The following is a 12,275-nucleotide window of genomic DNA, read 5'->3' on the forward strand; positions in this document are numbered from 1 at the left end:
ATCTTTTAGCCACCAGAGGGCAGTATTGGAGCAAAATCTGGATGAAGACCCCTGGATACAGGACTAGATGAACAGGGGTGAACTGGGCTGTGTGCTTAAGTGCCTGTAAAGCCCTCTGGCTCAGGCCTGCCCGGCTCATTGCGAGGCATTAGGTCACCTCTTATTTTTGTAAATGTAACATCGAACAGAGCACGGGGAGTGGGAATAATGTAATTGTGTCACAAACCTTATTATTCCCCCCCCCCCCCCCGCCGCCAGATAAGCCCTAACAGTCAGCATTTTTATGTACTGGCCCCCATCTGGTGATACACAAACGAAATCACAAACCCGCTTTGAGTCCCCAGAAAGTTTTTCCAGTAGCTCAGGGAGTTATAAATACTCCTCCTGCCCTAAGTGCAGGAAATAGCTCATTGTCCCATTCCTATAACACAACCACCCTGAGGTCAGAAAGGGAATGGAAATTTTTTTAAAATGCAAACAATCTCAGGCAAAGGAAGTAAAAATAAAGGGTGGCTAAGTTGACTCTCCCATTGTAGGACTGCGGTCCTCAGGACCTGCGGCAAACAGCCGTGACCACGACCTCTGCCCTGGCCGTGCCTCCCTACTCCCACCCAGCCAGAGGGCCAGCGGTACCTCGAGCTTGGCCAGCTCCTCGCCATCGTGGAGGATGCGGAAGGAGTAGAGGTGGTCAGGGCTCGGGTCTGGCACCACCTCACAGCCCACCAGGCTGAGGGGCTGCTGGGCCGCCTTGCTGCGGTTCCGGTCCTGGTAGAAGTACAGGTGACTGTCCCTGACGGAGCACCAGCGCGACTTCCACTGGCTGTTCACCAGAACGTTCAGGTAACCTGCGGAGTGGGACGCGGCTTCAGGGCGGGTGGGTGGCTGAGGGCCGCCCTTGCCCCCGGACCCCTGGAGAGGCTCCTCCAGAGCTCAGCTCCAAGGCTTGCCATGCTTTGCCCAAGAGACTTTCTTGCCTCATAGAGGCTGTGAATTCTCCTTTGTGTTAGCTGCTAGATCCTTTGAAGGTGGGCAGCGCCGTGCTACTGGGTTTTGAGAGAGGCCTGTCCGGAGGGAAGTGAGTCGTGCCTTGGCCTGGACCAGGCAGAGAGCGTGTGTGTGTGCGTGTGCGCGTCTGCGTGCACGTTTGTGCGCGTGTGTGTGCGCATGTGTGTCTGCGTGTGTGTGTGTGCAGGACCGAGGCAGGCACCCCCACCCCGGCCTCCTTGTCTCCCTTCCCCCGCCCCTGCCAGCCCAGGCCACCTGCAGGAAGCTCACCCCAGCCTGGGTGTCCTGGCCGCAGATGCGACCCCCTCACCTCCACAGCCGTAGTTCCCTCAGCTCCCCTGACACCTTGCCGTCCCCAGTCGCTGGGTCTCAGCCTGCAAAGGCCCCTCCCCCCTCGGCCAGCTCCTCCACGTCCTCCCAGAGGTGGCTGGCCCTCCTGGGTCCTGCCCTCCCTGCACGGTCGGCCTTCAGAACACTTGAGTCCTGGAACAGCGACATTCTCCACTTCCATGTCAGCCTCCCAACGGGACACAGAGCTTGTCAAGGGCAGGAACTTGCCACGTTCGTCTCCAGCGCCTGGTTCTGTGCCCCTTGGCCTCTCCACCAGGCAGCCCTTCTTTCTCTACCGGCACACAGGGGCTGCCAGTGCTGGGGTGCATCCATCACATAGGGCTTTCTTGTTTTTAAATGGTTGCATGTGTTGGGTTCAGCTTCCTCCCAACTTAGGTGAATATTTATGGAGCTGACACCGTGTGCCAAGCACAGCCTTGTCCCTGGGGCTGGAAAGATCAGTAAACATCCAGTCTCAGGCCCCTCTGCCTGCCCCACACACCGTGGGTCGACATCTCTCTGTGCTGCTCACCTTCCCACGGGCACTGGCTTACAAAGCGGATGCCTTCTCCATCCTAAGGGACCGGCAGCTGCTCTGAACCTTAGTCGGGAAGAACTAGGCCCATGCAACAGGGTCAAAGTACACGGCCACCTTCGCACCCAGTCCAGTGCTGGACAGTCAGTGGGGATCGTGAATTTCTCAGGGCCACGAGACCATCACATCACAGTAGCAAAGTAGAAGAATGTGAGCCCAGGACCTAGGAACTCTGGCTCATTCAGGCAGGCGCCCCACTCGCCCATCACGATTCTCTGGACCAAAGAGAGGCAGGGAGCTCAGGCACCGAGTCCTGGGAAGGAGAGTAGCCATGTTCTCTCTGGCCCTTCCCCAGCCACAGGGGACAGGAGCGTGCTTCCCTGCTGAGTAACGGCCAGCAAGAACCCAGCCACATCGCGCAAAGCGACTCACTGGGACCAGGCTCCCAGGCCCAACACCGTGCCCTCTGAGGCCACAGGGGCTGGCAGAGCTGGGCCGTCACCCGGCAACCTGGCCACAGAGCCAGGAGACTCCAAAGGCAGGGCCCTGTCTGCTGCCTTCCTGTCGCTCCAGCCCACAAGAGCCGAACTGGGACTCAGGAAGAGAGCCCAGGGCTGGTACACGGGTTCCATGAGGAGGAGGAAAAGGCCCAAAGATGGAGAGTAGTGGCCTTCAGGCTCCAGGGCGTAAGTATAGCAATGAGCTTTGAGTTGGAAGCCAGGATGTTTTCTGGGAAAGGTCTTTCTCTCTCTGTCTGTCTTTCCTGTCATCAGTTTCCTCAAGGCCGAGTAAGGGCAGCAGAGATGACCTGGAGGGCCTCCCAGCACCCACACATTCCCTCTGTACCAGCGACACGGGCTTTTGTCATCCCCTTAACGGGTCTTACCAGTGCCCCCTCAGAGTCTTTGCTCCTGCCCGCGGGGGCCATCCCAGCCCGTTTAGCTCCCGCCCGGCCTTGGCAGCTTAGGTCCAGGAAGCCATCCATCTCTGTCTACAGAGTAAGAAAGGTTCTTTCTGTCCCCGAGTCCTTGTAGCTACTGAGACGGCACAGTGTGTGGTGATGGGTATGAGGCCATCATCTCTGTTGAGCTGTAAGCTCTCAGGACTGTGTCCTCCGCCTGCTTGGGCCCCTTTCCCTAACACCGTGCCTCCCGTGCTCCATACACATTGATCGAATGAACATACAACTTTAAAGACTGTTAGGAGGACGGCCATCAACTACCCTTCACTTCCGCACACTGCAGCAAGAGGGTCTGGTGAGGCTTTATACAGGGCTGCCTGCAGCGAAGATCAGCAGAAACCGTGGACTGTGGGCTCACCCGCTCAAGAGCTGCTAGAGCAAAACCCCAAGTCCCTGCCCTGGCCGTCTGAGCCGCCTTCCCGGAGACGGAGACGGGCTGTGGCCCAGCAGGGGGCCCGCCCTCTGGCCCAGGAGGCGGCTATTGAAGCTTACTGGATGTCTCGAGGGACCTTTCCGGAGGCTCCAGCGAGGTAGATTTCTTCCTGCCCAGGTTCATTAGGTTGCTCAGTTTGAGGCCAGCAGAACATTTCTTCTTGACTGTCAAGATGAGAGGAAAAACTTTCAGCCTTGCACACAGCCTACCGATGTGCCCTCGTGGATGACGGAAAAATTAGCAGACCTGTCCCTGTCCTGTCTGCCCCTCCCTGTGCGCGCACAGGTCTGTGCCCCAAACTCGGATCCACAGGCCGGTCAGGTGTCTCTAGAGGCACACCACCCTCTCTTACAGAACATGTCAGCACTGGAGAATCTTTACAGACTGAATTGGCTCAGAGAGATCTGAACTAGGGTTAGCAAACGAGATGAAAGAATATTCTACCCCCAGCAATTCATGAAACGTAACTTCAGTTTGGTCCTCTCTCCTTTTTTCCGGGATCTATCAGCTATATACTTCTAAGCAGTTTAGAAACTGGAGGCGTGCTGGAATGAGCTGTTAAAACTCGGTAGGGTTGAGCCAGACAGCCGAGCCTCAAAGCCCGGGATACCACCCCTCCCAACCCTAGGCTGAGAGCCAGAGCGTTTGTACCATCTTTGGTCTCCGGGACCTCAGGGTGGCCATCTATGGAGCTTCCATACTCCGAGGCTGACAGGTACTTCTCAGTTACATCTGGCTGTGGAAGAGAGAGAGACAAGTGGGTGATCTTGTCTGGGAATGGTTACCTGGGAGACCACAATTTAAGGGAAAATAATAGATGACTCTTGGGTGTAGGCTAGGGGTCACCTTGGAGTCCAAGTCACTGGTGGGGCATGGCCAGGCCTCCCTGGGGCTCCCTAAAGGACCTGCCTTTGCCTTCCCTTGTGAGGTTCCCCACCCCATCCCAGAGCATTGTTTCCTTCTTCAGGCCACCGCATATCCTTGATAGTGAGTCCTCAAGGTGACTACTCCACTTGGTGTGACAGCGGCTCCGTAGCCAGTGGGCAGCGCAGGTAGCCAGCCCCAGGGTGCACGAGAGTCAGCGTCGCAACTGAAGCTGGGACCCACCCATACCAGGACGTCTTTTGAGAGTTGACTGTACTACCAACGCGGCAGGCTTTGCAGAAGAGCTGGCTTGTCCTCACAGGGTCAGACCACGATTCGAATCCCACCTGGAGCATTCTCTAGTGCGGCAGGGCCTCTCTGAGCCCCACCCTGCATGTGTATAAAATAGGGATAACACCCCTGTCTGCATTCTCAGGGCTGTTGGGGGACTAGAGACAGTCCCTAGAGTGGACACTCAGAAGATTCCCATCAGGCTTCTTCTAGAACCACTGACTCCAGAACCCCTGGAAAACAAGCCCAGCGACTCCCAACCAACAAGGCCTTCGCTGAGGACCAAGGACTGCAGTACCTGGCCAGGGAATCTTGTGTGCTGGGTCTTTAGGGAGAGGCCTTGTTTCTCACCCCAATGTGAAGGAATCTCCAAGTTTACTCTGGCTTTGGTTTTCTTGTCAATGACCAAGGAATGAGTAAGAATGAAAACATCAGCCCCTCTTCCGTCACCCTAGAAGGCTGTGGGTTTTCCTCCATGGGGGTGGCCCGTGCCTTCCAAAGGAGCAGAGAGCCTCCTCCCTGCTCAGGGCCTCTGCCCACCCTCTGCCTTCCTCCCTGCCGGGGGTGGAGACCCCAAGATGAGCCACAGGGACCCTCTGTGCACAGCAGGGTTCCGGGCACCCACCTGGGCACATGGAATGTGACCCCGCAGTGACAGCCCTCCCCTCGGCCAGCACCCAGCCCAACTTTCTCAACTTTGACCCTAAAGCAGGGCTCCCACAGCTCCATGCAAATCAGCAGTAGGGCCCTTTGGTTGGGGTCCAACACCCAGACGGTTGCCTAAGTGGGAAGGAAGAGCCTCGGAAAATCTCCCTGCCCAAGAACAGAGGCAAAGTGACTTTTGTCCCAATAAACCTTCCCCCAAGCAAGAAAATATTGTAGGCTTCTACCATTCTCATCAGTTTCCCTGCCAAGCTGAAGCTACTGCCCTTAGCCAAGCACTATACGTTTATCAACTGGGCTGACGTGTAAGAGCACAGCTCCCCGTCTTAACACCTTGAATTTTATAGAGACAAAAGTGGGACTGAACGCTCAGGCAGGGTAGAGGCTTACTTTCGGACAACTCGGGCGCTGGGCATCTGGGGTGTACTGGCTTCCCTCACAAGCTCCTTCAGAAGGCAGGCCACTCACCTCCTGGATGACCTGAAGGAAGAGGAAGACCCTTCAGGCCTGCAGCCACGGCCAGACCAAAGCCAGAGCCCCCCTAGCCACACGTGGCCTCGGGACCCAGCCGGGGAGGGGGCGTGTTCCCGAGGCCTGTCTCCTGCAGGCCCCCAGGTGTTTGGTGGCATGCCAGGGAGGCAGGGGGCAGGGTTGGCAGCAAAGCCCAAACAGGGTGAGGGCAGCCAGCCCTCAGCTCCTCTCACCCCATCCTGGGCAGAGGTGGCTGTTCACTGCGGGCGTAAACACCCACATTTGCCAGATGGCTCTCTGGCTCCTGGGGGCTGTGGGGCTCACTGTGGAGGGTCTGCATGCCGCCTGGGACTCAGGCCTGGACGCTGCCTTGGTCCAGGCCAGGCTCCCAGACATGCCTGTCAGAGTCCACCCCAGCTCCCCAGGAAGGAGCCTTTGAACTGGCTGGCGATGCCTCACTGGAGACCAGAAGGCAAGTGGATTTCAGCTAGAGCCCGAGTCCAGGTGTCTGAGATCGCAGACATAGCCCCACGACCCATTTCCCTAAGGTGGATCGCTACCACCGACGACGCGGGAAGCCCTGCGAACTTGAAGGATCATAGACACTTCACCCCCGACCACAGCCATCCCTTTGGAAAGGCTGGGGAGCCCCAGAGCGGAGCAGGCCCACCTCCCCCGCAGCCTGGCGCCTCCCTCACCCTGAGCCACTGCTCAGCTTGGTCCTTGCTCTGCAGGCCCAGCACGATCACGTCGGCGCTCACGGGTGTGATCTTCAGCTTGTGCTCCTTCTTCCGCACTTGCTTCTCCTTGTGCACCACACTGCTGCCCAGCAGGTTCACGTCCAGCTGAGGACTGTGGTCCTTGGAGGACTTGTAACACTGGAAGAGGGGAGAGGCGAGACGCTGCTTGGCCAGGTTCTGCAGAGGAGGGGGCCGCTGGGCAGGGCAGGACCCGCTGAGGGGTGGGCTCTGCACGACAAACCCAAAGGCCGGACACCCCGTGCAAGCACAGAGCTGTCACCTCCAACACTGGCAACGCGTGCTCTCGGCGTCAGAGTGACCAGGCAGCTGTCTCTGTCTCCCTCAAGCCTCTTCCTCCCGCGTGCCAGAGAGGCCCCAGCCCTGCTCATCCAAGCTGCTCTAATCCCACTGCAGACCACACCGGCTCCTAAAATGTGTCCTCTGCAGGCAACTCCCACCTTTCCAGGGCGGAAGGCACTTTTCCCAGTTCTCTGTCTCTCTGCTTCTGTTCCTTGCTCGGCTTCCCCACTAAGGGGTCCAAAGGGGATGAAGGCCAAGTTTATCATCCGATTCGTTAGGAGACGATGTGTTAGCAGAGAAAGGAAGCGACTCTCCTCCCTACCAGAGAAAACGCATTACCCCTCTGTTTCTCACTTGTAAAATGGAGGTTCTTTACAGGGCTGCTTAACAGGACTACCTGAAAAACACCTGCACGCAGCAGGGCGGGTTGTAACCAGCGAAGAAGGGGTGTTTATGATGACTCCGTGGAACTTCACACTGGGACATAAAACCAAATTTAAACTTAAAGTAACAAGAAACGGGGCTGTGGTCAGAGTACTATCTTCTGATTCCCTTATGGGTCTCATCATCAGTCACCTGCCTGGGCAGCAGGCTCCACCCCAAAAGGACTGTAAAGAAGAAGGAGCCCACAGACCAGGGGACAAAAAGATCCCCGGAAAAAATATCTGTACGATGGGATCGGTGGGGAGGGGAGGGGGCAGTCGTCACAGACCCCTCTGAAAGCCTGCTGGAAGTACTAGTCCTTCCTACGTAAGAGAAAGCACGTTCATCCTCGCACACGAAGCTCTGCTGGGGAGAAGAAGAAACCCCCCGATGCGACAGGCTCTAAGCACCTGGCATCAGGGACCACCCGCACCTCCACTCCGGGGAGAGGACACTCACCAGGAGCCTGGTGTCCTTGATCACGCAGAGCTGCTTGGCCCACTGGCCCAGCCACTTCTTGCGCCACAGGAAAGCACAGATGCGGGCGTCGCGCATCAGCTCGATGCTGGCCTCGGGCGAGGGCCACTGGTAGGGGGCCGACTTGCCCTTGCTGCTTTCGTCCTCGTCGTAGGACTCGTAGGAACTGCTCACGGCCTCTCCGTCCTCTGCAAGGAAGAGCCCTCCGTCACAGTTCCAGCGGGCAGGGGATGTTCTGAAACAGGCTTTGCTCCTTCGGGAGGGAGGGGAGCAGGCAGGGGCATCCAGTGGTCCCCAGGCTACCCCGCCCCCGCCGTGCCCTTGGACCAGCCCACAGTCACCAACCACACACCCAGGCGGACTTTCCGGCCCCCAAACCCCTGAGCAAAGCGCCTTGGATGCTGCCTCCGGCCGCAGACGCAGGTGACATAAAACCAGGAGTCTCCCTCTTCCTCCTCAAATCCTGTCGCCTCAGACCCCGTGGAAACCTCTGACCAGACACGGCCCTCACACGCCTGCTCTTGAGAGGTCCAGCGCCCCTGCTGGGGGCCTCCATTTCTTCCGCTGAAGGATGAAGCAGTGGGGTGAGATCGCTTCTAAGGGCCCAGGAGGAGAGGGTCGCCGTCTGAGCCCAGAGCTGGGCGAGCCTCCAGCAGCGGCCCACTGGGCCTGCCCTTCCCTGGTTCTGTCCTGGGAGCAGCAGGAAGCTGTGGCTCCGTGGAAGTAAAAGATGAAACAAAGCCCAGCAGGAGCTGGCCCTCCGGGGAAGGCGGCCACCCTCGCACTCCTGAAGGCTCTCCTCACAATCGCAGCCCTGCTGGAAATCGGCTCATCTTCCACAGGCTCCGTTCTCTTTCCCTCCCCACAGAGCACCTCCCGTCACGAGCTTAGCATCTTCTGCCCATCCCCACCTGCTACCCTTCCTTTCTAGCAATGAGCCACCCTCACGTTTTTTGTTTTTTTTTTTTTTTGCGGTACGCGGGCCTCCCCCTGCTGTGGCCCCTCCCGTTGCGGAGCGCAGGCTCCGGACACGCAGGCTCAGCGGCCATGGGTCACGGGCTCAGCCGCTCCGCGGCATGTGGGATCTTCCCGGACCGGGGCACGAACCCGTGTCCCCTAGCATCGGCAGGCGGACTCCCAACCACTGCGCCATCAGGGAAACCCCCACCCTCACGTTTTTATTCTGTTTAAAAGAATCCCAAAACGCACCAAATTGCACCCGATCCTGTGCCCGCTCTGCATGCCTCGGTTTCTGCCTCCACCACCCTGCAAGAATTTCTCTGTTCCCCAGGCCTCACTGCCCTATTCAAGGCCAACAAAAACTAGGTGCAGAAAAAAATCAATCAAACCCCGAAATGCAGGACACGGAGAAAGGAGAACCTCAGGATCCAGGTCCAACCCCTGGCTCAGCACAGGAATCCTGTCTGTCATAGCCCTGCCCCAGCCTCTGCTTGAATCCCCCCGTGGACGGGGAGCTCATACCGCTCGACTGCTGGACAATTCCTTCTATTACTGGGCAGCTCTAACAGTTAGAAAGTCCCACCTACTTCCCTGTGACTTCTACAGGCACGTCTGTCCCCTTGAGTCACAGTGAATGAAACCTTTCTTCTGCACATTATCCATCAGAAAAGAGACAGCCCACGGGTCCCCCATCTTCTCTTCTCCAGAAGCCTCTTAAACTACCTGCATAGCTAGGTTCCTGCAATACTAAGAAAACAGAACCGCATTTGAATTAGAACGAGGCCACGGCCACAGTTACTCTGGCTACAATGCCAATGAAAATGTGTTTTATTTTGCTTTAATAGTTTTAAAAATAATACTTTGACTATTTTAATATCAGTCTTCTTGCAAAGCAGTGTGCTACTACTCCCCTTCCTGGCTTAATAAAAAAGTTGCATAGTTCACAATTTTATACCCATTAAATAAACAAAGATTGAAAATAGTGGTGCTACCCAGTAGGGGACCCTGAACTCTCTCGTATGGCTGGTGGCAATATAAATGTACACCAGCCTCTCAGGAAACAACCTGTCAGCCTGTTGTTTCGAGCGCCATAAAAACATTCATACCCTTCGACCCCATAATCCCAGTCCTGGGGGTTTATCCTAAGAAACTAGTTTTTGAAAAAGGAAGGAAGGGGGGAAGGTTACATGCATTAAGATATTTATTCAAGAAGGAGACTCAGGAAAGTCTGATTTCATCCAGCGTACCATGCAACCGTAATCAGCGAAAGCTCTGAAGCCTAGTCTGCAACTTGAGAATCTCCTTAAGAGGAGATGGTAAGTGAGAAAGCACAATTAAAATTATCTATACAAGGAGAACAGTACTGAAAGGCTCAGAGAGAACTCAAAGTAGTTGGTTTGATCTGGTGGTAGGATCAGGGTGACTCTGTAAAAAATGTCCCCCTTGTCAGCACTGCATTAGCTGCATAATAAATAAGAATGATGTAGTCATCGGGATAGCTCTTTCGGTGATAAAGATTAATAAGCGAGGCTACAGAGTTTAGTGTGAAGAAGCTGGCCGAACTCCCCCCACACCCTGCCCCTGGCTGTTCTGTGCTTCTGGGGTTGCCCCACATGTTCCATGGAGAATTCTAACATCTGCTCCTCTGCCTCCAAGGGCGATGGGGATGCTACCTGGAACAGCTTGGAGGAAATCTAGGGCAAATGTATTGACCATTTTATTTATCTCTAAGAGGGATCACGGCCCAACCATAAATGTAGGGTGTTCTTAAACAGGTACTCGGCTTCTAGAGGTCGCAGGATGAACAGGAGTGAAAGGCAGGATGCTAAGATAATTCCATACCCCTGTTTGCTGTCCCCAGGTGGAGACTGCACCCACTGTGTCCTGTGGCGTGTCCTCGGGAATAGAGGGCGGGACAGCCATGCCACGCTCTGCGTCCTCTAGCCGTCTGTTCGGATGCTACAGGCAGGGGTCTGCAGAGGGACAGCACACGGCGTGCGCACGCAGAACCCATGCAAGAGGACGGGAAGAGGGCGGCAGCCACCCTTGGGGCACGCACCCCGCCTCAGAGAGGGCCAGGCAGCAGATGGGATCACCGGCATTCCCGCTCTGGGACAAGCAGTACCCAAGGTGATCGTGGCGTAAACGACTCCTTCAGGCACCTGTACCCATCTGGGGACTCCACTGGGGGGAAATTTGCCAGAATGATCTGTGTGGGATCCAGAAGAACAGACAAAGGCAAGAGGAAGAGAGAGAAGATGAAGAGAGCGGCAGACCGAGATGCAGAGGCACAAAGAGATGTGGCGACGCGGCTGCCCTCCCACCAGAAGTTAGTGCGTTCCCGTCAGAGATGTGGGCTTGTCAGGTGTACCCCAGCCTGGCCAAGGACATCATTTCCCAGCCCCTTCCCATCCAGAGATGTGACTTCCTGCCGCCAATGGAATGTGGATAGAAGCACTGGGTGTCACTCTGCCTGGTGCCTTTAAGGAGCACATAGAGGTTCTCCACCCTTTCTTTGTGGTGGATTCTGTGGCCTCAGAAGGTGACCGAGCCCACGCTGGACGGGAGCCTGCTGACCAGTAAGGCCCAGCTGAACTATTCCGTGAGTGAGAATCAGATTTGCATTGGGTTACTCTAAGCTGCAAGAGGGGTTGTTTGTTACAGCAGCTGCCGTTACTGATGTCTACTGTCTCTAGCAGGAGACACCAGCAATGCAGGTGCTCTACCTAATAGCTCCTGCACAGGCCCCTGGCAGGGCACTTACTAAACTTGTCCAGAGAGAGGACCTGACCCAGGGAAGCAGTGAGTGGACTGCTGATAAAGCAGGCCAAGAGGCCAAGCAACTGGTCTTTTTCAGGAAGTCAGCAAAATCGCTGTTGGCCAAAGAAGTAGAGCAAGGGGTGGGAGTCCGATGGTCATTTCTGCTGTTGTGACCTGTGCGTCCCACTGGTCAAACAGGTGTGGGGGACAGCAGGCCGGCTTATGATGCAGGGGAGGCCCCCTCTTCGTGGTAAGTATGACCAGCTCCCCACAAGTCATCCTCCATCCTCGAGCTGGCAGGGGACAAAAGGCACCTGGGCTTCTCCCCACCCTCCTTGCTGACCTTGTGATGACCCCCTGGTTCTGGATAAAACCAATATGAACTCCCAGTCGAGAGACAAACACCGGGATCCTTCTGACTGCTTGTTTGTGTCGAGATGAAGTGTCTGCCCCACCAGCAGGCCCCCGGGAGCGTCTGGGAGGCAGGCCCCGGCTGGCACAGGCCACACCCGAGAGAGATGGGCTTCAGACACATGGAGGTGCTCCCACCTTCCAGACGCACCCAGACAGCCCCACCGCGCTCTCAGCTCCAGTCTGAAATCACAGTCCAGCCGGTGACTTGGCAACACCTCACAAGCTAAGTGATGTCTGTCCACAAAGCCAGCCTCTTAGAATAAAATTCCTTCGGGCCAAAGAAGCCCTCACCTCCCACACAGTTCCCGGGACCGCAGACAGTAGGTAAAGTGTGAAGAAAGAGGACAAGAATCCCATGTGGCTCCATGTGACTGGTCCCATCTCATCCCAGGGCCAGTTCTTTGTGACACCAACAAGGTCCCCCCCTTCGGCCAAGTTCATTCCCACCACCAGGGATCCTTACCACTGACATCTGCAAGTTGCTTTACGCTTTCAAAGACCTTTCACTTACAAAGGAAGGAAAGAGAAGGAGGTAAGAAAGGGAGAGTGAGGGGACCAGAGTCCAGCTACCTGGGAGAATGGGGTCACAACCATCTCTTTCTTCCAGAACCTTCAAGGCCTTTCTGTGTTATAGAATCCCCACAACGA

The 12,275-nt window shown here is 56.2% G+C and overlaps 1 protein-coding gene across 11 annotated transcripts in view; it reads right to left on the reverse strand.

Moving 5' to 3' along the window:
- The window catches only part of AFAP1L2 (actin filament associated protein 1 like 2), a 98,528-nt gene that overhangs the window by 9,528 nt on the left and 76,725 nt on the right, over window positions 1–12,275 (reverse strand). For 10 of the 11 annotated variants that reach the window (XM_032608251.1, XM_032608258.1, XM_032608257.1 and 7 more), the window contains exons 6-11: window positions 7,476–7,681; window positions 6,252–6,431; window positions 5,473–5,562; window positions 3,916–4,000; window positions 3,324–3,428; window positions 634–845 (exon numbers count right to left, since the gene is read on the reverse strand). In XM_032608251.1, the coding sequence (XP_032464142.1) occupies window positions 634–845; window positions 3,324–3,428; window positions 3,916–4,000; window positions 5,473–5,562; window positions 6,252–6,431; window positions 7,476–7,681 (878 nt within the window). Of the gene's footprint in view, window positions 1–633; window positions 846–3,323; window positions 3,429–3,915; window positions 4,001–5,472; window positions 5,563–6,251; window positions 6,432–7,475; window positions 7,682–10,578; window positions 10,663–12,275 lie in introns of all 11 variants that reach the window. The other variant, XM_032608261.1, reaches the window with a different exon arrangement.

Source organism: Phocoena sinus, chromosome 16 (genome assembly GCF_008692025.1).
Source record: "Phocoena sinus isolate mPhoSin1 chromosome 16, mPhoSin1.pri, whole genome shotgun sequence".
Taxonomy (NCBI): Eukaryota; Metazoa; Chordata; class Mammalia; order Artiodactyla; family Phocoenidae; genus Phocoena; species Phocoena sinus.